The sequence below is a fragment of the Fringilla coelebs genome, assembly GCF_963513975.1.
Source record: "Fringilla coelebs genome assembly, chromosome: 17".
Classification (NCBI taxonomy): domain Eukaryota; kingdom Metazoa; phylum Chordata; class Aves; order Passeriformes; family Fringillidae; genus Fringilla; species Fringilla coelebs.
This window is the reverse complement of record NC_140043.1, coordinates 3,011,254-3,030,854: the sequence shown is the minus strand read 5'-3', so window position 1 is coordinate 3,030,854 and position 19,601 is coordinate 3,011,254. Positions and strand designations below refer to the sequence as shown.

At 59.6% G+C, this 19,601-nt stretch overlaps 2 protein-coding genes across 6 annotated transcripts in view; one reads left to right on the top strand and one right to left on the bottom strand.

Annotated features, from left to right (window-relative positions):
* Positions 1-275: 275 nt before the first annotated feature.
* On the bottom strand, positions 276-4,137 carry NIPSNAP1 (nipsnap homolog 1; the record flags this gene model as incomplete). Its single annotated transcript, XM_084217154.1, has 10 exons — positions 276-466; positions 553-636; positions 720-814; positions 921-952; positions 1,075-1,215; positions 1,304-1,374; positions 2,273-2,367; positions 2,620-2,665; positions 2,794-2,921; positions 4,055-4,137. The coding sequence occupies 10 exons, from the start codon at positions 4,135-4,137 to the stop codon at positions 402-404; spliced, it is 840 nt and encodes a 279-aa protein (XP_084073280.1). The 3' UTR covers positions 276-401.
* A 5,504-nt stretch (positions 4,138-9,641) lies between these two features.
* Positions 9,642-19,601, top strand: part of NF2 (NF2, moesin-ezrin-radixin like (MERLIN) tumor suppressor) — a 47,079-nt gene continuing 37,119 nt past the window's right edge. For all 5 annotated transcript variants that reach the window (XM_084217097.1, XM_084217095.1, XM_084217098.1 and 2 more), the window contains exon 1: positions 9,642-9,797. In XM_084217097.1, coding sequence (XP_084073223.1) covers positions 9,684-9,797 — 114 coding nt within the window. In that variant the 5' untranslated portion in view covers positions 9,642-9,683. The remainder of the gene's footprint in view (positions 9,798-19,601) is intronic.

Sequence of the window (19,601 nt, the reverse complement as noted above, 5' to 3'; positions counted from 1 at the left end):
GTGCAGGAAGCGCCCACGACGTGGGGCAGGGCAGCCCCTGGATGACACCAGCCTGGGGGGTGACACCAAGCACCCCCAGTCCCACCCTCCCCACCCCGAGAGGGGCCTAGGCTTTAGCATATTAAATATTTAATTGGCAGCAAAGGCACCCGCTGGGCTCATCAGGAGCAATTAAGCCCCCCCACCTCCAAAGCCCCCCCAGCAGCACCATCCTGGGGACCCCCCACAGGATGGGGGGCTCCCACCTTCCCCTCCCTGCTCTCAACCCCCCCCAGGGCACCCCAAAACGGGCTGGGGGAGAGAGCTGGGAGCTGGGGGGAGCAGAACCCCCCAGCCCTTCGCCAGGGCAGGGGCAGGGAGCCCCTGGGGGTGCAGGGAGACCCCCCTGGCACGGCCCCAAATCACTGCAGGGGGGAGATCTTCAGGGGAATCATTATCCGGGATTCCATGGTCCTGATCAGCGGGACTGGGGGAGCAAAGGAGACAGAGGTGAGGCCAGGGGGTCCCCAGCATGGCCAGGGGGTCCCCAAGGAGGGTGGGGGTCCCTCTCACCGGTGTAATAAACGTTCTCATCCCAGCCCCTCTTCCTCCAGGCCGCATTCCTGGTTTCCTCCCGGGACTGCAGATCCCTGTAGGCTGTGGGGAGAGCACGGGGGGGGCACCCTGAGCCCCCTAGCACAGCCCCCAGGCCGGGGTCCCCCTGGGGTGACCCCCCTTACCCCAGAGGTGGTGCACCACGTAGAGCTCCCCAATCTGGGAGAAGAACCCCCCGACTGCCTCCTGGTTCTCCTGGCGGTACTTGATGGCCCGAGCCCTGCAGGAGGCAGGGGACACATGGGGGGCTGCCCCAGGGGTCCCCCCTTCTCCAGAGGGAGATTTCCCACCTTGGATCCCCCCGTGCTGGGAAACCAGTGCCTTACCAGTTGTTGCCCCACTCGATCATGGTGCCTGGCTGGAAACAGGGGAGGAAAAACACTCAGAACCCCCCCTCCTCATGCAGGAAGGAGGAATTTGGGGGGCTGCCCCCCAAAACTGGGGTACACCAGGCCCCCTGAGGCAGAGGATGATCCCCACCTTCAGCTTGTAGGTCCTGAGCTCATAGATGTTTGGTCCCTGGCGGGGCTGGGGCTCATTCCAGAAGCTGAACTCCAGGAGCAGCTGGTTCCTGCGGGACAGCAGCATCCGGCTCCTCTCCTTGCGGAAGTCCAGGTACTCCTGGGGACAGCCCCAGCCGGGGGTTTGGGGTGGGGGTGACAGGACCGGGGCTGTGGGGGGCACAGGGGGGTCCCCACCCCGGCCTTACCTTGTTCTGCCTGAGCTTGTTCATGCAGTCGGTGAGCGCCGGGTACCCGCCCGAGAAGCGCCACAGGTGCACTGCAAAGAGGGGTTGGGGTGGGGAAGGTGTGCTGGTCCCTCTGAGTGCCACTGAGTCCCTCTGAGTGCCACTGAGTCCCTCTGAGTGCCACTGAGGGAACCCCAGGCAGCCCTGACATGGTGGACAGCGGGGGGACACTCTCATGTGCCCCAAGGGTACAGAGGGCAGCCAGGCTGATCCCCATCCCTGGGGTACAGAGGGCAGCCAGGCTGATCCTGGGGTTCAGAGGGCAGCCAGGCTGATCCCAGGGGTACAGAGGGCAGCCAGGCTGATCCCCATCCCTGGGGGTACAGCGGGCAGCCAGGCTGATCCCCTGCAGCAGAGGAGATGTTGGAACAAGGGTGGAAGATGAAGGGGTGGGCTCCTAGCAGGGGTTAATCCAAGGTTTATTTCAGGAGCTCCGTGGAGCCCCTACAAGCTCAGGGGCTCCTGCTGAGAGCCCCGGGAGAGGTGCCAAGGTTACATTTCAAGGGAGGTGGAAACCCAGAGCAGATAACATTTACTGACCAATTAGTGACCCTAAGGGATGGGCTCTGGGAATAATGGACATTCAGGACAGGGTATGGGAGAACACTTGGGGGGCTGACCCCTGGGCTCTGGCTGAGCGCTCGATGTCCTGGACAGAAAGTTCTAGATGGAGGGGATGGGATGCTGAGTGACTGACAGAGAGCCAGGGTGGGGATTTGGGGATGATCTCAGCAAAGGAGAGGGATCGCACAGGCAGAGGGAGGGGACACAATCTGGGAAAAGCACGGGGATACAAAACCAAAACTATTACAAAGTATTACAAAGTATAAAAAATTACAAAGTATTACAAAGTATAAAAACACACTGCAACAGAAGGGGAGCAGTGCCCCAAAAGCTCTGCCTGTGGCAGCAGGAGCTGCCGGGCCTCACCTGCCTGGTCCTGCTCGCCGTACCACGTGTTCCAGTTGCCCACCAGGTCACAGGGGTAGTCGGGGTCCGAGTGGAGCTTGGGCAGCACCTCCTCCCTGTGGGGGCACAGAGGGGCGCAGTGGGGTGGGGGGCAGCACCCCAAACCCTCCCAGCGCCCCTCTCTGCCCTCCCAGACAGGACCTGGCACAGCCTGGGGGATGCATCCATTTCACAGGGAGGGAAACTGAGGCACAGTACAGGGGACACAGATCCCCCCAGGAGCTCCAGGAGCCCTCCCACCCCTGTCAGTCCAGAAGAGCACCCCAAACCCCCGCTGAGAGGCTGGGAAGGCCCCTCATTGTGCTCACGTCAGCTTGTTGTAGGCTTCCAGGCACTCCGGCTTCACATTGTGAACTGCAGGGACAGGAGAGAGGGCTGGGAACGGGGCAGGGAAGGAGAAGGATCCGGGAACGAGGGTCCCAGCGGGTGAGGGTGAGGTCCCAAGCTGTGCCTGCCTTCCTCCTCCCGGCAGGAGCACTCACACTGGATCTTGTAGAGGTTGCTGGTCTCCTTCTTGGAGAGGAGGTTGGAATGTGCGTCCTTGCGGGGATCCACCTTGTGCACGAAGAGGGAGCGGAACCAGCTGCCCTCCACATCCCTGGAGTACCCCCTGCGGGACAGCGGGCACGGGGACACCGGGAATCACCGGGAATGGCCGGGAATGGCCGGCAAAGCAGGATGCACAGGCCTCACTGCCGGTCCTGCGGGCAGCTGCCTCCATCGGCCGCCTTCCAGGGAGCCTCCACGGGCTCAGTTCGTCCTGGGAGCCCTGTCCCAGGTCCGGGCTGGCTCTGTCCCCAGTTCCAGCCTGTCCCCCAATCCAGAGGACTTGGCCATGCTGCCCAGCAGAGCAAGGACACTGGTGTGGGGCAGTGGGACAAGGGGGGCACCCCTACTGCCCCTGCAGTGGCAGTGACCCCTCCATGGGCAAGGGGACATGGGGACATCCCCCACACGATCCCCTGTACCCAGGGGCTGCTCGGGAGCTGGTGACCCTTCCTAGGGGACAAGGGGATGTGGGGTGATGGGAGCAGCCCCCCAGCCTGTCCCCCGGGGTTCCCCAGCAGCCCCAGCGGTGGCTCCGGTGCCCGGAGAAGGTCGGGCAGTGGCGGGGGGGGAACGGGGCCCCTCGGCCCCGGGTCCGAGCTGCGGCCAGACCTTTGTCCCCAGCGAGGCAACGACCGTGGGGCCACTCCGGGGGCCGCCCGCCCGCTCGGGGAGGGCAGCGGGGTCCGGGGAGGGCTCAGGGGGCTCGGGGGAGGGGGTGCGGGGTCCCCGCCCGGGGGGATGCGGGGAGCGGGGGGGATGTGGGGTCCAGGGGGGGATCAGGAAACCCAGGGGAGCGGGGTGCGGGGTCCCCTCCCAGGGCAATGCGGGGACAAAGGTGGGGCTCAGGGGTCTCAGAAGGGGGAATACGGGTGTCCCGGCGCGGGGGGATGCGGGGTCCGGGGAGAATGGGAGGGCTCAGGGGAGCGGGATGCGGATGATGCGAAGAGCGGGGAAGATCTGGGCCGCAAGGGCTCAGAGGTGGGGTCTCCACCCGGGGGGATGCGGGGAGCAGGAGGGATGCGGGGTCCGGGGGAGCTGCAGGGCGCAGGGGGGAGGATGCGGGGCGTCTCCGCCGGGGGAGATGCGGGGGGCGAGGTGGGCGCGGAGTCCGGGGGAGGATGAGGGATCCGGGGATGCCGCGGGGGCTCTCAGGGCGGGGGTTCCAGGGGTCCCCGCCCGGGGGTCCCCACTCACCGCGCGCCCCGCGGGGCCGCGCCCGCGCCCCCGCCCCGCAGCCGCCGCAGCGCCGCGCTCCCGCCGCGCGCTCCCGCCGCCATCTTCCGCACCGCGGCGGGGCCGCGCGCCGCGCGTGCCCACCGGGTCCCGCCCCCTCGGCCCGGCCCCGCCCCCTCAGAAGCTGGCCTGCAGCAGCGTGATCCTGATTGGCCGTCCGGCCACACCTTCGCGCGCCCGGTCACGCCCCCCCGCCCCCTCCCGCCGCCGCCGCCGCGACGCCTCATTGGATGCCGGAGCGGGGGCGGTGCCCGCAGACACGGCGGCATTTGGCAGCCAATCAGAAGAGGCGGTTGGAGAGGCCGGTGGCTGATTGGTCCCGATGTCTCGCTCCGGCGGGGGCTGAGGCGCTGCTCCAGGGGGGCGGGGCTTCCTCGGGCTCCGCTCTGGGGAGGCGGGGCCAGAATGGGCGGGGCCGTCCGACCAAGGGGCGTGGTCGGGGCGGGGCAGGGGGCGTGGTCGGGCCTCACCTGCGGGCGCGGGCTCGGGGTGTCCCCGCGGTCCCCCCGGCGTGTCCCCGGCCCTGGGGGAACATCCCCGCGCCGGGTGCTCCTCTTGGGCTTGGGGCACCTGCGGGAGGGCACAGGGAGCGCTGCTCCGGCCGGACCCACAGCCGCTCCTGCCCCAAACCCCGTCTGCCCATGGCCCCGCTCCGCTCACAGCCGCGCTCTGCCCCATAACCCCCCATTTTGCCCCATAACATCCTCCCACCTCTCAGTCCCCCCGCTCTGCCCCATAACCCCCCCTCACCGCACCACAATCTCCCCAGTACTCGCCCCCCTCATATCTCCCCCCCATTTCAATTCTCCCCCAGCCCAGATCTCACCTCGCTGTGGGGCAGTGGAGGGACTGGGGGGCAGCAAGGAGGGGGCACGGGCGGGCCCCCGAGCCCCTCCCCCGGGGACTGCGTGAGCAATGGGGGCGAGGGAGGATCCGCACCCCGGGGTTCCGGGAGCGCCTGCTGGGAGAGCGAGCGGGCGGAGCTGGGAAGGGGGGGAGAAAACAGGAGTTAAAGGGTTAACTGTCCCCAAAACCCCGCCAAACCCAGGCCCTCTCTGTGCCCCCCGTGCCCCACTCACCCGGGCAGGGCCGATGCCCCCCGGCGCAGGGCACAGACCCAGGCGCGCAGCTCCTCGGGGCTCTCGGTCCCCAGGCAGTACGTTCGCATCCCGGCGTGTTCAGCCTGGGAATGGGGGAGCCTTGCTAGACCGGGCTCAGGCGTCGGGGTCCCGTCCCCCCACGCAGGGCACCCCCGATTCGGGGTCCCGGGGAGCCGGGCTGACCGTGAAGAGGAACTGGGGGGCGCGGGGGGCGCGGGGGGCGGCGGGCAGGACGCGGATCTCGTAGCCGGGCAGGGGGAGGCCGCCCCGCACCTGCTGCTCGCTGCTGTCTGGGGGCACAGGAAGGTCACAATGGGGGGCACCAGCACCCCCCATCTGCACCCCGAGGTCTCCAGTACCATCAGGGGGATGCCGAGGACCTCCTCTGAGTCCCATCGGATGCCCCCAAACCTCCCGAAGTCCCCCAGAGCCTAGAACACCAGCAAGGATCTCTTCAAGCCCCCAGGGAGCCCCAGCCCTGGGGAATCCCTGATCCATTCAGGGACCCCCAGTCCCCAGGAATTCCCAATGCTCTAGAGACCCCCCAATCCCCGGGGGATCCCTGACTGCCCCAGAGACCCCCAAATACCCCAGGGATCCTTGATCCCACTGGGATCCCTGACTGCCCCAGGGGCCTCCAACACCCCAGGGACCCCCAAACCCCCAGGATTCCTGGTCCTCCAAGGACTGCCCAACACCCCAGGACCCCTGAACCCCCCCAATGACCCCGGGACACCCTGGGACAGGTCACCCAAGCCCCCTGACCCCCAGGTCCCCGGGCCCTCCGGGTGTCCCAGCCCCCCGTGCCCCCTCACCCCGGTAGTAGTAGAGGCAGAGATCCACCAGTACAAACCAGCGGCGCTTCCAGAGCCGCAGTCCCGAGCTGTCCTGAGAAGCGGTGGAGGGGGGGAATGGGGGCTGAGCCCCTGCAGCCCTTCCCCCCGGGGCCCTTTGCTGCCCCAGACCCCTCAATCCCTTCCGATCCCCCCAAGATCCTCACCCCCCAGGACTCCCTGCCACGCCAGACCCCCAAACCCCATAACCCCAGCACCCTCTTCCATCCCAGACCCCATAACTGCCCCACACTGCCCGATCCGACCACGTGTCCCTGATCTCCCCAAAGCTCCCAAACCCATAACCCTCCCTCACCTCCCACTGCCCCCCCAACTCCCTCTGATCCCCCCCAAGCCCCACATCCCCCCCATGACCCCCTAACACCCCAGACCCTCCCAACCCCCTACACCCTCCAGCTCCTCCCCACTGCCCCAGGTCCCCCCAAAACCCACAAACCCCCCAGAATCCCACACCTCAAAGCCCCCACAGAGCCCCTGAGCCCCCTCCCCAGCCCTCCCCATGCCCACCACCTCACCTGCTTGTGCAGCCAGCCCTGCATGGCGGGGGGGGTGTGGGAGTCCCTCCGCAGCGCCTGCTCCCCCTTTCCAAAGGCATGGACCCTCGGCACGGGCCGGCAGGGCTGGGCAGGGGGGTCACCCATGGCGGGGGGCCAAGGAAGGGACCCCAACACCCCCACAGCCCCCCAGCCCTCCCACTCCAATTTATCTTTCCAGCCGACAATGCCCCCCCAGCTGCCCAGAGCTTCCCCCTTGTGCCCCATAAGTCCCTATGGATTCCTGGGCTCCCCCGTCCACCCCAATGCCCCACACGCCCCCCTCGGGTGCCCAGGGTTCCCCAAACTCTCCCCCCCAATCTCTACAACCCCTCACACCCCCCGTGGTTCCCCGGTTTCCCCTCATGCCCCCACCTGGGTGCGGGGGCCAGCAGGGGCGGTGTCCTGGCGGCGGGGGTCGTCGCTTTCTGCCATGGGGGGTCCTGCGGAGGCAGCGGGGCCCGGGGGGGTCCCCATCAATGTCCCCATTGTCCCCGCGGGGACAGAGGCCCCGTTCTTCCCGCTGCGGGGGCGGGGGCTGCTCCCGGACGCCTGGATCCCCCCGGGGGTGTCGGGGGGGCTTGTCGGCTCCCTCTGGCCCCTTCCCCCTCCTGCTCCTGCTGGATTTAGGTCCGCCCCGTCCCCCTGTGCTGGTCCCGGTTTCTGTCCAAGTAACCCTGAACTGGTCCCAGTTCCCATCCCAGTAACCCTGAAGTGATCCCAGTCCCCCCCGTGCTGGACTCAGATTCCGTTCCGGTAACTCTGAGCGGGTCCCAATTTCTGTTTCGTTCCGCCGTGCTCGTCCCAGCTCCCAGCCCGTTATCCCACACCCATCAGGGTGGCGGTCCCGTTCCCTTGCGCTGGTGACGGGTCCCAGCCGCCGTCCCACCATCCCAGTGACGGTCCCGGGTCCATTACCGCAACTGGTTCTGCTCCCAGCGCCGGCCGGTGTCCCGCTATTGGTGCCAGTCCCGTCCCGTTGCGCCGCGCTGGCCCCGGTCCCGGTCCCAGACCCAGTCCCGGTCCCAGTCCTAGTCCCGGTCCCAGTCCCGGTCCCAGCTGCAGTCCCAGTCCCAGTCCCAGTCCCAGTCCCGGTCCCAGCCGCAGTCCCGGTCCTGCCCCGTGTCCCCGCCCGCCCCGGGCGCTGGTCCCAGTCTCTGCCCCCACCCACGAGCCCGGACACCCGGGTGCCCCCGGGACCGCGTGGGTCTCCTCGTCCCGGCAACCACTGAGGGGGCGGCACCCCGTGTCCCCAGGGGAACCCCGCCCTGTGCGGACACCCACGGTGCCGGGGACACCCGTGACACCGGGACACTCACGGTACCGGGGACACCCACGGTGCCGGGGACACCCACGGCACTGGGGACACCTCAAGGACCTCACGAACCCACAGAGCCCTCACATCTCAGCCATCCCTGACACCCCAAGGACCCTCATACCCCACGGACCGAACACGCGCCTGGACACCCCCGGACACCCCGCGGGCTCCTGACGCTTCATGGACCCCGGACATCCCGGGGAACCCGGACCCCCACAGACCCTGGACGCTCCACTGCCCCGGGGATCCCGGACACCCCGATGAGCGCGGGCACCCCACTGACCCTCCAGAGAGCCCGGACTCCCCACGGACGGCGCAGAGACGCCGAGCATCCCCGGATCCCGGACGCCAGCGGACCCCTGACACCTCACGGGCCCCGGATACGCCAGGGTCCCGTCCCGTGTCCCGGTGTCCCCCGTCTCCCGATGTCCCGATGTCCCCGTGTCCCGGTGTCCTCCGTGTACCCCGTGTCCCCATGTCCCGGTGTCCCCGTGTCCCAGTGTACCCATGTCCCCCGGGTCCCCGTGTCCCGGTGTCCCCGTGTCCCGGGGTCCCGCTGTTCCCTGTGTCCCGGTGTTCCCCGTGTCCCGGTGTCCCCGTGTTCCCGTTTCCCCCATGTCCCCGTGTCCCCATGTCACGGTGTCCGTGTGTTCCCATGTCCCCCGTGTCCCCATGTCCCCCATGCCCCCGTGTCCCAGTCTCCCCACGTCCCCCGTGTCCCCCGCGTCCCCCGTGTCCCCATGTCCCCCGTGTGCCCGTGTCCCCCGTGTCCCCCGTGTCCCCATGTACCCCTGTCCCCGTGTCCCAGTGTTCCCCGTGTCCCCGTGTCCCGGTGTCCCGGTGTCCCGGTGTTCCCCACGTCCCCCGTGTCCCCATGTCCCCCGTGTCCCGGTGTCCCCATGTCCCCCGTGTCCCGGTGTCCCCCGTGTCCCCGTGTCCCGGTGTCCCCCGTGTCCCGGTGTCCCCCGTGTCCCCATGTACCCGTTTCCCCCGTGTCCCCCGTGTCCCGGTGTCCCGGTGTTCCCCGTGTCCCGGTGTCTCGGTGTCCCGGTGTCCCCCGTGTCCCGGTGTTCCCCGTGTCCCGGTGTCTCGGTGTCCCGGTGTTCCCCGTGTCCCGGTGTCCCCATGTCCCCGTGTCCCGGTGTCCCCATGTACCCCTGTCCCGGTGTCCCCGTGTCCCGGTGTCCCCATGTCCCCATGTCCCCATGTACCCCTGTCCCGGTGTCCCCGTGTCCCCATGTCCCCATGTCCCCATGTACCCCTGTCCCCGTGTCCCCGTGTCCCCATGTCCCCATGTACCCCTGTCCCCGTGTCCCCATGTCCCCGTGTCCCCGTGTCCCCATGTCCCCATGTCCCCACGTCCCCGTGTCCCCGTGTCCCCATGTACCCCTGTCCCCACGTCCCCACGTCCCCACGTCCCCGTGTCCCCGTGTCCCCCTGTCCCCACGTCCCCACGTCCCCATGTCCCCATGTCCCCACGCCGGCTCCTGGCGCTCGTCCCCACGAGCAGAGCGCTCCGCCCGCCGCCAGGGGGCGACACCGCCACGCCAAATCGCTTCCTCACCCGCTGTTAATGGCCCCGCCTCACCCCGCCCCTTCTCTTGAGCGGCGTCCTCTTCACCCAATCACAACCACTTCTGCTCCCGCCTCTCCAGCATACCCCTTTTTATTGGTTAGACGGTGCGGCGGGGGCGGGCGCACCGCGCGGCGCGGCCAATGGCACGGCGGAGGGGGCGGAGCTAGGCCGCCATGGCGCCGCCGCGGCGCTGACCGCGCAGCGCCGCCATGGCCGGGGCCATCGCGTCCCGCATGAGCTTCAGCTCCCTCAAGCGCAAGCAGCCCAAGACCTTCACGGTGCGCATCGCCACCATGGACGCCGAGATGGAGTTCAGCTGCGAGGTGACGGCCCGCGCGGGCGCGGGGGTCCCGCTGAGGGGGACGGGCCCCCCAGACCCCCCCAGACCCCTGAGGGGCCCGGAGCCCCCTCCCGGTCCCCCCCACCCTCCGCCGGTTCCCGGGGCCTGCCCTGGGCCAGCAGCGGCACAGCCTTGTTTTGGTTATAAATCGGCGTTATCCTGGTGTGATTTTGGTTATAATTGCACGTTATTCTGGTTATAATTCGGCTTGGGTTTGTTTTTTGTTTTTCTTTTTTTTTTTTTGGTAGTAATTCACCTTTGCTTTGGTTATGAATCGGGGTAATTTGGCTTTACTTTGGTCATAACTTGGCTTTGTTTTGGTTGTAATTCAGTGTTATTGTGTGTGTAATTCAGTTGCATCCTGGTTATAGTTTGGCTTAATTTTTACTATCATTAATCCTTATTATGTGTGTAATTCAGCGTTGTTTTGGTCATAAACTGACTTTTTTTCTGGGTATAATTTGGCTTTAGCCTGGGTATAATTTGCTATTTTTCTGGTTATTATCCATCCTATACTTTGGTTATAATTCAGTTTTATTCTAGCAATAATTCATATTCACTCCAGGTGTAATTTAGCTGTATTTGGGTTATAATTTGGCTGCGTTCTGTTTATCATTCGGTCTCATTCTGGGTGCAATTTGGCATTATTCAGCTTATAATTAATGCTATACTTTGGCTATAATTCAGCTTCATTCTGGGTGTAATTCAGTTTTATCCTGGTTATAATTCAGCTTTATTCTCATTACAATCCAGCTTCCTTTGGGCTCCAATCCCGTGCTGTCCTGCCATCCCAGCCCAAGTCACCACTACGCTGTGGCTGTCACAGGGCTCCAGGAATCTCAGTGCTAAAGCTGAATCCACAGGAATCCAACTCCCAAGTGCTCCACAAATGCCCAAGGACAGAATTTTGGCATTTTCCTGAGCTCTTAGCTCACCATGAGGCTGAGGGATGTTCCAGGGGATTGGGCCTGGCTTTTCTGTGATAATTTTCCTTTTTGGGGCCCTTGGAACTTGTAGAACCGTCTCCCAGGGCGTTGCTGCCAAACCCTGGGATCTGCTCTGCTTTTTCAGCTGATCCTGAGGGCTTGGCCACGCAAACACTGAAACCTCAGTCCAACCTCTGCATTTAATCGTTTATATTTCATTATCCCAAACCCTGAGGGAATCCCAGTGCCCATCAGCCAAGGGGAGTTTGTCATCACCCATTTTCCTCCCTCTGCTCTCAGCCCTGAAGAACTTCCTGCTTTTCCTAGGGATTTAGGATTTGCTCTGGGCAGCCTTGTGAGCTTCCCACTTCCAGCAGAGTGGGAACGTCCTGGCTCTGTTTTTCCGGGTTTCCCGAGGCCGCAGCAATGACTGATGGTGGAAAGTAAATAATTGTGAATTTCAGTGCTGTGGCCGGGTGTCATTTCCCGCTGGGATCAGGGGCTTTGTGCAGCTAGGAGGCAGCACTCCCGTGGGATTTGGCTGTGGAATTGCTCCATCCCAGCTGACTTTTCTGGGAGGTTCCTGCCAAAGGAACTTGTTGCTGCAGAGAGACTCGTGCAGCTGGACGGAGCTCAGGCCCTGTGAGGGCTCCTTGTGTTGGAGCTGGTGCTGGGGGGATGCAGGGGGAACTCAGGCCTCCCCCTTCAGCATGGAATATTGGAGCAGGATGGATGGATGGATGGATGGATGGATGGATGGATGGATGGATGGATGGATGGATGGATGGATGCAGGTGGGTGATGGGGCTCTTTCACACCTTGCAGGTGAGGAGCAAGTTTTTATGGAATGGTTTGGGCGGGAAGGGACCTTAAAGCTCATCCAGTGTCACCCCCTGTCATGGGCAGGGACACCTCCCACTGTCCCAGGCTGCTCCCAGTCCTGTCCAGCCTGGCCTTGGGCACTGCCAGGGATCCAGGGGCAGCCACAGCTGCTCTGGGCACCCTGTGCCAGGGCCTGCCCCCACCCTGCCAGGGAACAATTCCTCATTCCCAATCTCCCATCCATCCCTGCCCTCTGGCACTGGGAGCCATTCCCTGTGTCCTGTCCCTCCATCCCTTGTCCCCAGTCCCTCTCCAGCTCTCCTGGAGCCCCTTTAGGCCCTGCAAGGGGCTCTGAGCTCTCCCTGGAGCCTTCTCCTCTCCAGGTGAGCACCCCAGCTCTCCCAGCCTAGCTCCAGTCCCTGGAGCATCACCGTGGCTTCCTGGGCTTGTTCCATGCCCAGCTGGAGGTGTGAATGTTATCCAAGCTCCATCTGAGCAGGGCAGCTCCCTGGCTGGATCTCTGTCCCAGTTTTTGTGTTGCACTTGGGAGGCTCTGGGGGAAGCTCCTCATTGTGCTGATTCTGCAGGAACATCCCTGGGACAGAGGGATCAGACACACCTCTGAGTGGCTGGGCTGGGAAGGTGGCCCAGGGAGGGGCTTGGTTTGCTCTACACCCACAGTGAGAGCCAGGAGTGGAGTTTGTGCCCTCCTGAGAGCCAGTGGGGTGGGAGAGTTCATTATTTGGGACAGATTGTGCTCCTCCCTGAGGGAATCTGGCCCCTATCCCAAGGTTTGCCATGAGAAGAGTGAGCAGCACTGTTTACCCGGCTGTCTGTGTGCTTTGAGGTGCCTTTGGCCAGGAAGGAGAGGGAAATCTGCCTCACAGACACTTGAGAGGATCAGTGGAAGGAGGTGCAGTGGGAATCCTGCGGTTTGGGGGCTCTTAAGATGTGTTTTTGTGGCCTGTGAGTGGCACCTCATGCTGACAGGGACAGGGAACTGCTGCACTGTTGGATCTCTGGAGCTGGTTTTCCATGATCCCTGGGAGTTCCTCCCAGCTCAGGATATTCCATGATTCCATGACCCAGCTGTAGCTGCTGGAGATTCACCTTTTTTCTCATTGCTATTTTTTCAGTCTGCTCTCTAGAAATCCCCAGCTGTGCATTATAAGGGATTAAACCTGCTTTGCATCTGTTTATTCTGCAGTTGATGTCTCTAAATTGAGCCTAAATCTAAAATAATTCCTAGAAATGAAATCTTAATCTTTCTAACACGGCGATGCAGATTAATAATCACGGTTGGGCTTTCACTTTAAAGACTTCAAATTTGTTTGGGGAAATCTTGGAGGCATGAAGCGAGTGTCTTCCTTTTGTTACTTTCATCTCCAAGGTTTGAGCCGTACCTAATTAATTGATAACATCTGGAGGAAGGGTAGACATTTGCATAGCTCTTGAATCCCTGTGCTAAAGCTAACCCCAGCTGCCTCACCTTCCTGAGAACCTTGGAGAGCCACGTGGAAATCTCTTCCCTGGGAGGCTGGTGAGTGCCTGGCACAGGGTGCCCAGAGAAGCTGTGCTGTCCCTGGATCCCTGGCAGTGTCCAAGGCCAGGTTGGAGTACCCTGGGATAGTGGAAGATATCCCTGTGCAAGGCAGGGAGGTGGAACAAGATGGGCTTTAAGGTTCCTTCCCAGCCAACCCATTCCATGAGTTACTCAGTAATGAAAACCCCGTGGTGTTTTTGAGCACTGTTTATCCCCTGTCTCTGGTGGGATGGCAGAGGTGTGGTGCAGCTGATGTCAGGTTGGTCTCCCCCCCTGCCATGTGCAGTTTTTTCCCTCTCAGAACCAAGTTCCCTGGCTGGTGGGAGATCCCCTCCATCTTTCTTTTGATCTCCTGGGTGTCTTTCCCAATTTCTTCCTTACAAGTGCTCAGCCCTGTTAGTGTCTCCCCTTCTCAGAGCCATGGCCCATTTTCCAAAGAGTGTGTTTTTCCCTTTCTGTTGTGTTGTGATCTTGGGCTTGAATCCTGCAGGGATGGTCACTCCATCAAGGTGCAGCTTGCTGCCCAGCTGATTCCTAACCTTTATCTTTTGATGTCTTAAAAATGAGTTGGAAAAGCTTTACAGCCAGCCTGGAGAAACAGCTTAAGCATTCAAGCAGCGAGAAGAGGCAGGTTTGTGCTGATGTATTTGCTGGTCTAAACATGCATCCACTTATTGCTTCGGTGCTTAAGCTGTTCCTCTCTGGCCAGAGGATAATCCTGGTTGGAAGGGATCTTTATTTTAGCCCAGTGCCCCACTCAGTGCAGGGCCAGTTGGATGAGGTTGAGTGTAAAGCCCTTGTAAGTAGAAGAGTCCTGATTTCGGCCATGTGTGGCCGAGTGCTGTCCCTTTGTCACCAGACACAGGGACTTGTGTAGCTGAGCTGCAAAGCTCATCTTCTGGAACAGGAACAACCAAGGATTTGGTGGTGGAAATCTGGGTGGAAATGAGTTTTTGAGGAAGAGCTGGTGCAGTAAATCCGAGCTGAGTTTTGAGCTGTGTCCAGTCACTGCACCAAAATAAAAAGAAGGAGGAGGAAATCAGGGAGCAGAGTGCCCTTGGCTTCCTTCTGCATTGCAGGATACTTGGATGTGGGGTTATAAAGATCCATACATTCCCAATTTCAGGCAGCAGGGTGCTGGTAGTGATCTCTTGATGCTGCAAAGCTTCTGTGTGTGCACACAAACTTAACAGGGAAAGAGCAGTCTGTGTGCAGGAAGATCTGTTTAAAAACACTGAGAGAAATAATCCCCCTCAGCTACAACATGATCCCAAATAAATTGTTGGGATACCAGCTGTCAAGTCAGTGTTTTGTTCCTCCACGTGCCTGTGTGTCCTGATCTTGTGCCAGCACTCAGGAGCATCTGCTGCTCTCTTTGAATCTGAGACACAGCAGGTAAGGGCTGTTTCCTCACTCATATCTTGGAGGGTTTTATTCCCCAGAACCTCAGAATTTCTGATCCACACCAGTGACATTTGGGAGTTGGTGTTTTGGAGGTGTCTTGCTTGGTGCAGTTCATTTCCTTAGGTTGTGCTTGTGACTTGTGGATCCTCTTTGGCTTTGGTGCCTCACCCTGCACCTGAAAAGTTCACTGGATCCCCTGCTCCCATCACAGCCTCTTCCAAACCAGTAAGAAACTCTTGTTACTTTTCTCCACAGACTGTTCAAAACTGCTGTCAATCTCCAGAGTCTGTTAATTAATGCAGAGATGTGTTGATGCAGAGGGGAAGGAGGGAGGGCATTTGGGACAGTAAATCTTTCTCTTTTGGTGTGTAGTCTCTAGTTTTGATGCTCTTTAATACCTCTTTTTTTTCTTTGTACAGGCAGTGTCTTTCAAGTAGGTGGTTTTTGAAATTAAAGGTACTTGAACAGGGAAGCAGCCCTGGGAATAATCTTCTTGAAGCTGGGAGGCAACACTGGTAGGGAATGACACAGCCCTGGAAATGGGAAGAGAGGCATTTAAGCTGGCATCACCCCGAGGTGAGCCGCTGGCTGCCCCTCCCAGCCTGGGTGAGCTGTCTGTGTTCAGAGCTCAGCAGTGTTGAGGGCTCATCAGAGCAGGTCAGGCTGGGGCTGAAACACCTCGTGTCCATCAGCAATCAGCTCCTGCATGGAGGGAAGGCCTGGGGCTGTCCCTTCTGGGGCAGGGAGCAGTGCTGTGCTGCAGATGTGTAAGTGCGGCACAGAGACAGCTCTGGCTGATGTTACAGCTCTGTGCATCCTCAGCACAGCTCCCTGCAGGATCCAAACCCTCCTTTCATCCTCTTGGAGTTTCTTGCTCTGCACTGAGCTGCTGCTTGACCCTGTAACTCTTCATCTGTGTGAACCCAACTTTACAGGGTGAGGTGTGGCTTTGGGACATGGAATCATGGAATGGTTTGGGTTGGGAGGGACCTTAAAGCTCATCCTGTTCCATCTTCTGCAATGGGCAGGAACAACTTCCACTATCCCAGGCTGCTCCAAGCTGTGTCCAACCTGGCCTTGGACATTTCCAGGGATCCAGGGGCAGCCACAGCTTCAATCTGTGCTTACGGGGAACAATTCCTCACCGATATCCCATCCATCCCTGCCCTCAGGCAGTGGAAGCCATTCCCTGTGTCCTGTCCTTCCATCCCTTGTCCCCAGTCCCTCTCCAGCTCTCTTGGAGCCCCTTTGGGCACTGGAAAGGGCTCTGAGGTGTCCCTGGAGCCTTCCCTACTCCAGGTGAGCACCCCCAGCTCTCCCAGAGAGAGAGGGACTCCAGCCCTTGGAGCATCACTGCGGCCACCTCTGGACTCTCTCCAGCAGCTCCAAGTTCTTCCTGTGCTGGGACCCCAGATCTGGAGGCAGCTCTGCAGGTGAGGTCTCACCTGAGCGGGGCAGAGGGCACGTTGTCACCAGCTGTTGTCCCCTGCCTCTCCCCTGGCTCTGTCTGGTCACAGCCTCCTGTCCCCGGCGTTGCCGCTCCGTCTCTGTCTCGGGCAGACACCACGGAACGTGCTTGGCTGCACCATCTGCATCCTCACGCCTGGGCGCGTTTTTGGCCTCCTCGGTGGTTAACAGAAATAGGTTTTAATTAAAAGCTCATTATCGAGTTGTCGTGTAGCATTAGTAAATAAAAATAACTTTTACAGCCCAGCCCTGTGACTCAGTAAATGGCAATTGAAAATATTTGACATCACTTCATTTAAAACAAAATTGACAAATATTAAATTTTTGATTCCCCGTTTGCTCCAAATGGGCTTTAAATCTAAATAAATGGTTGTCTGTGGCACTGTGGTTATCATTCAGGTCCAGAAGGAGAAATAAGTGTGGTCTGCAGTCTCAAAATCATCTCCATTTCAGTTGTGAACTGTTGCGGCTGGGTGGTTGGGGCATCTCCTGTGGGCTGGGGGTTTGGAATAGCTACAGCCTACATCCATTTCCTCATTCCCAGGTGGAGGGTTAATAGAGGGATGCTCTGCTCAGGCCCAGCTTCCGCCCTCTCCATCCTTGTTTCAGTGAAGAGGTGTCACATTCTCTCATTAAAACTTGATTCTAAACAGGAATAAGTTCACTCTCAGCACTTTTTCCTGGGGCTTGGTCCCCTTTTCCCAGCAGTCATTTGGCTGTCATGTCACAGCAGGGGCTCTTGCCTCTGTTTGCATCCCTAGCATAGAGCTAACACCTAATAAAATTATCTGCAAAGCAAAAAGCCATTTTCTGTGTTATTTACGGGTAAATTGGTGCAGTAAAATACTCTGTAAATGTGAGTCATTTCTGCAAGGTCGTGCCTTAACCTCATCCCATGGGTGGGGTGTGCAGAGACTGCTGCTCTGGGTTTTCTGGGGAAGCAGCTGAGTCTTGGTGTCCTCTGCTCACTTTTTTGTGCCCTTATTGCCCACCCTGATCCCAGGAAGAGCTGAAGCTCCAGGGGTTTGTGTTTGTGATGAGGAGAAGGTGAGATCTTCATCTGTGCCCCCTGAGCAGAGCCGGGTTCTGTCCGCCGGAGTTTGGGCACCTCCCTGTTGTTCCAGGAGAGCCTCTTGTGTGAGGAACCTAAATATTAAACCCATCTCTCTTGCCTCTCCTTTACCACATTTGACATTGTTGGAAGAGAAACATCAGCCTGACAATGTTTTGAGAATCTCTTTTCTGCGTAGACCCCTCACTCAGCCCTCTCTGTGCAGGATGGTTGCATCCCCTTGTGCCTTGCTGCCCATTTTTTAGAGCTGTGGAATATCCTGAGCTGGAAGGGACCCACAAGATTCATCCAGTCTCACTCCTGTCCCTGCCCAGACCCCCCAACAACCCCACCCTGGGCATCCCTGGCAGCGCTGGCCAAAGGCTCCTGGAGCTCTGGCAGCCTCGGGGCCGTGCCCATTCCCTGGGCAGCCTGGGCAGTGCCAGCACCCTCTGGGGGAAGAACCTTGCCCTGATCTCCACCTAAACCTCCTAACACAGCTCCATTCCTTGGCTTGCGCTCCCTCCTTGTCACCCCTGATGAGAGGATCAGACAACCCTTCTGCTCAATTTTGGAGCTACTTTATCAAGTGGGGAGCTGAGGAGCAGTTGTGAAACTTGACAGAGAGGTTATGCTCCGAAATAAATCGTGCAGTTGCCTGCGAGTTGGAAATGACTCCCGGTGCAGGTTAATAAATAATGCAAACCCTGTTAATAGATGCCAAATGCGCCGTCTCCGCCAGAGAAAAAGATGATGCCAATAATCTGGGCTGGAAATACTCAGTTCTAGCCACTGGCTGGAGAGTTTTCAGTGTTTAGTGCTGTTAATTTAAAATGCTTTGCTGATAGATTGTAACCAGTCTGTACTTAGCAAAGAACACAAACAGCTCGGTGGAGTAACAGCCTGTGTATAACGCGCCTTATTCCCGTGTCCCTTCTGCGGCTCCTGAATCCCTGCAGCCACTCCTGCCGTGATCCTGCTCATGGGAAAGGAGCTGCAAATGTCAGAGGTGATGCCTGCAGCACAGGGAGGATGCTGGAGTGACGCATCCCTCTCTGTCCTGACGGTCACATTGAGGTTATCATGATGTAGCTTTTTGCTGGGAGATGGAGCTTTGTTACAGCATCGTGCCAGCCGCCCTAGCATACGGCTGAGAAGGTTTTTTTCTGCTCTGAGCTCCTTAGTTTTGTCTCCAGGAGCTCAGAATGCCTTGTAAAATCATCTTTGTGCTTCAGGTGTCACGAGTGCCGTGCAGGGAGGGAATGGCGTGACGGACACAGTGTGGATGGGAACGGCCAGCCTGTCCTGGCTGTCCCCCAGGCTCTCTGGACAGCAGCCCTGTCCATCCCCTCATGCCCTGGAGGGGCTTTTTATCTAGTAGTTTACAACCACAGAATGTGGCAGTTAATGATACAAAGCCTGTAAAGTATGGGTGAGGAGGGCTGAGGTCCTGGATGTCTGGAAAGCAGTTGGAGTTCAGCTGTCAAAAGATGCCACTTGAATGCAGATGGTTATTTTAAGTACCGAGGTGTGGAGGGAAATCATGTCTGTTGGAATAAAGGTGGCTGCTGATCATTGATATATTTAATGAAGGTAATTCAGCACAGTTGGGGAGGATATGTGCTCTGTTATGGCTGGAGTCTTGAGCATTGTGCAAGAATGTTAAATGTTTATTCCTGCCACCACAGAAACGCTGGTGACAAAGCGCTGGTGTAAAATGCAGCAGCAGAAGCCTCACTTAAAATACAGTCCCTTAAAGAGGGGCTCATAAAAAAAAGAGAGAGAGTTTTTAATGCAGGCAGAAAGTGATAGGGGAAGGGGGAATGGTTTTAAACTAAAAGGGGAGAGATTTTGGTTAGGTTAGGAAGAAATCCAGTTGTGAGACCCTGGCACAGGGTGCCCAGAGCAGCTGTGGCTGCCCCTGGATCCCTGGAAGTGTCCAAGGCGAGGCTGGACACGGCTTGGAGCAGCCTGGGACAGTGGAAGGTGTCCCTGCCCATGGCAGGGGTGGCACTGGGTGGTCTTTAAGGTCCCTTCCCACCCAAACCATTCCAAATTCGCATCACAAGTTGAAACCGCACAAAGCTCCTGTTTAACCTGCAGTGCTGCTCTTCAAAACAAACTGGTGGTTTGTGTTTTGGGAGGAAACCTTTGGGTCCTGTCAGCTCTTGAGGTTTGGGTACCTGAGGTGGTTCAGTGAGGAGTCACAGCCAGTGGAAATTCCAGGTTTAACACACTGATCCCATGGGATGTGGATCCACGTCCTGCTGCCATCAGCAGCCTGTCCTGGGAAGGTTTGGTGCAGGCACTGCTGTGCAGAGACTGAAATATGGTCTTAGAGAAGGAAAAACAGCCCATAATGCTTTATACAAAGCAGTTTAGTGAAGAAATAGCCTTTTGCTGGCAGCCTGCTTTTATGTGCCTGCAAAAATGGTACCAAATAGCTCTTTTAATGGGCCTCACTCTGTTTTGTCTGAGCCCTCGAATTAACCTCCCACTTAAAATCATAGTCAGGAAAAGATCTTCTGCAGTCTGAGCCATCCTGTGCCGAGCTGGAGCCCATCCCGGGGGCTG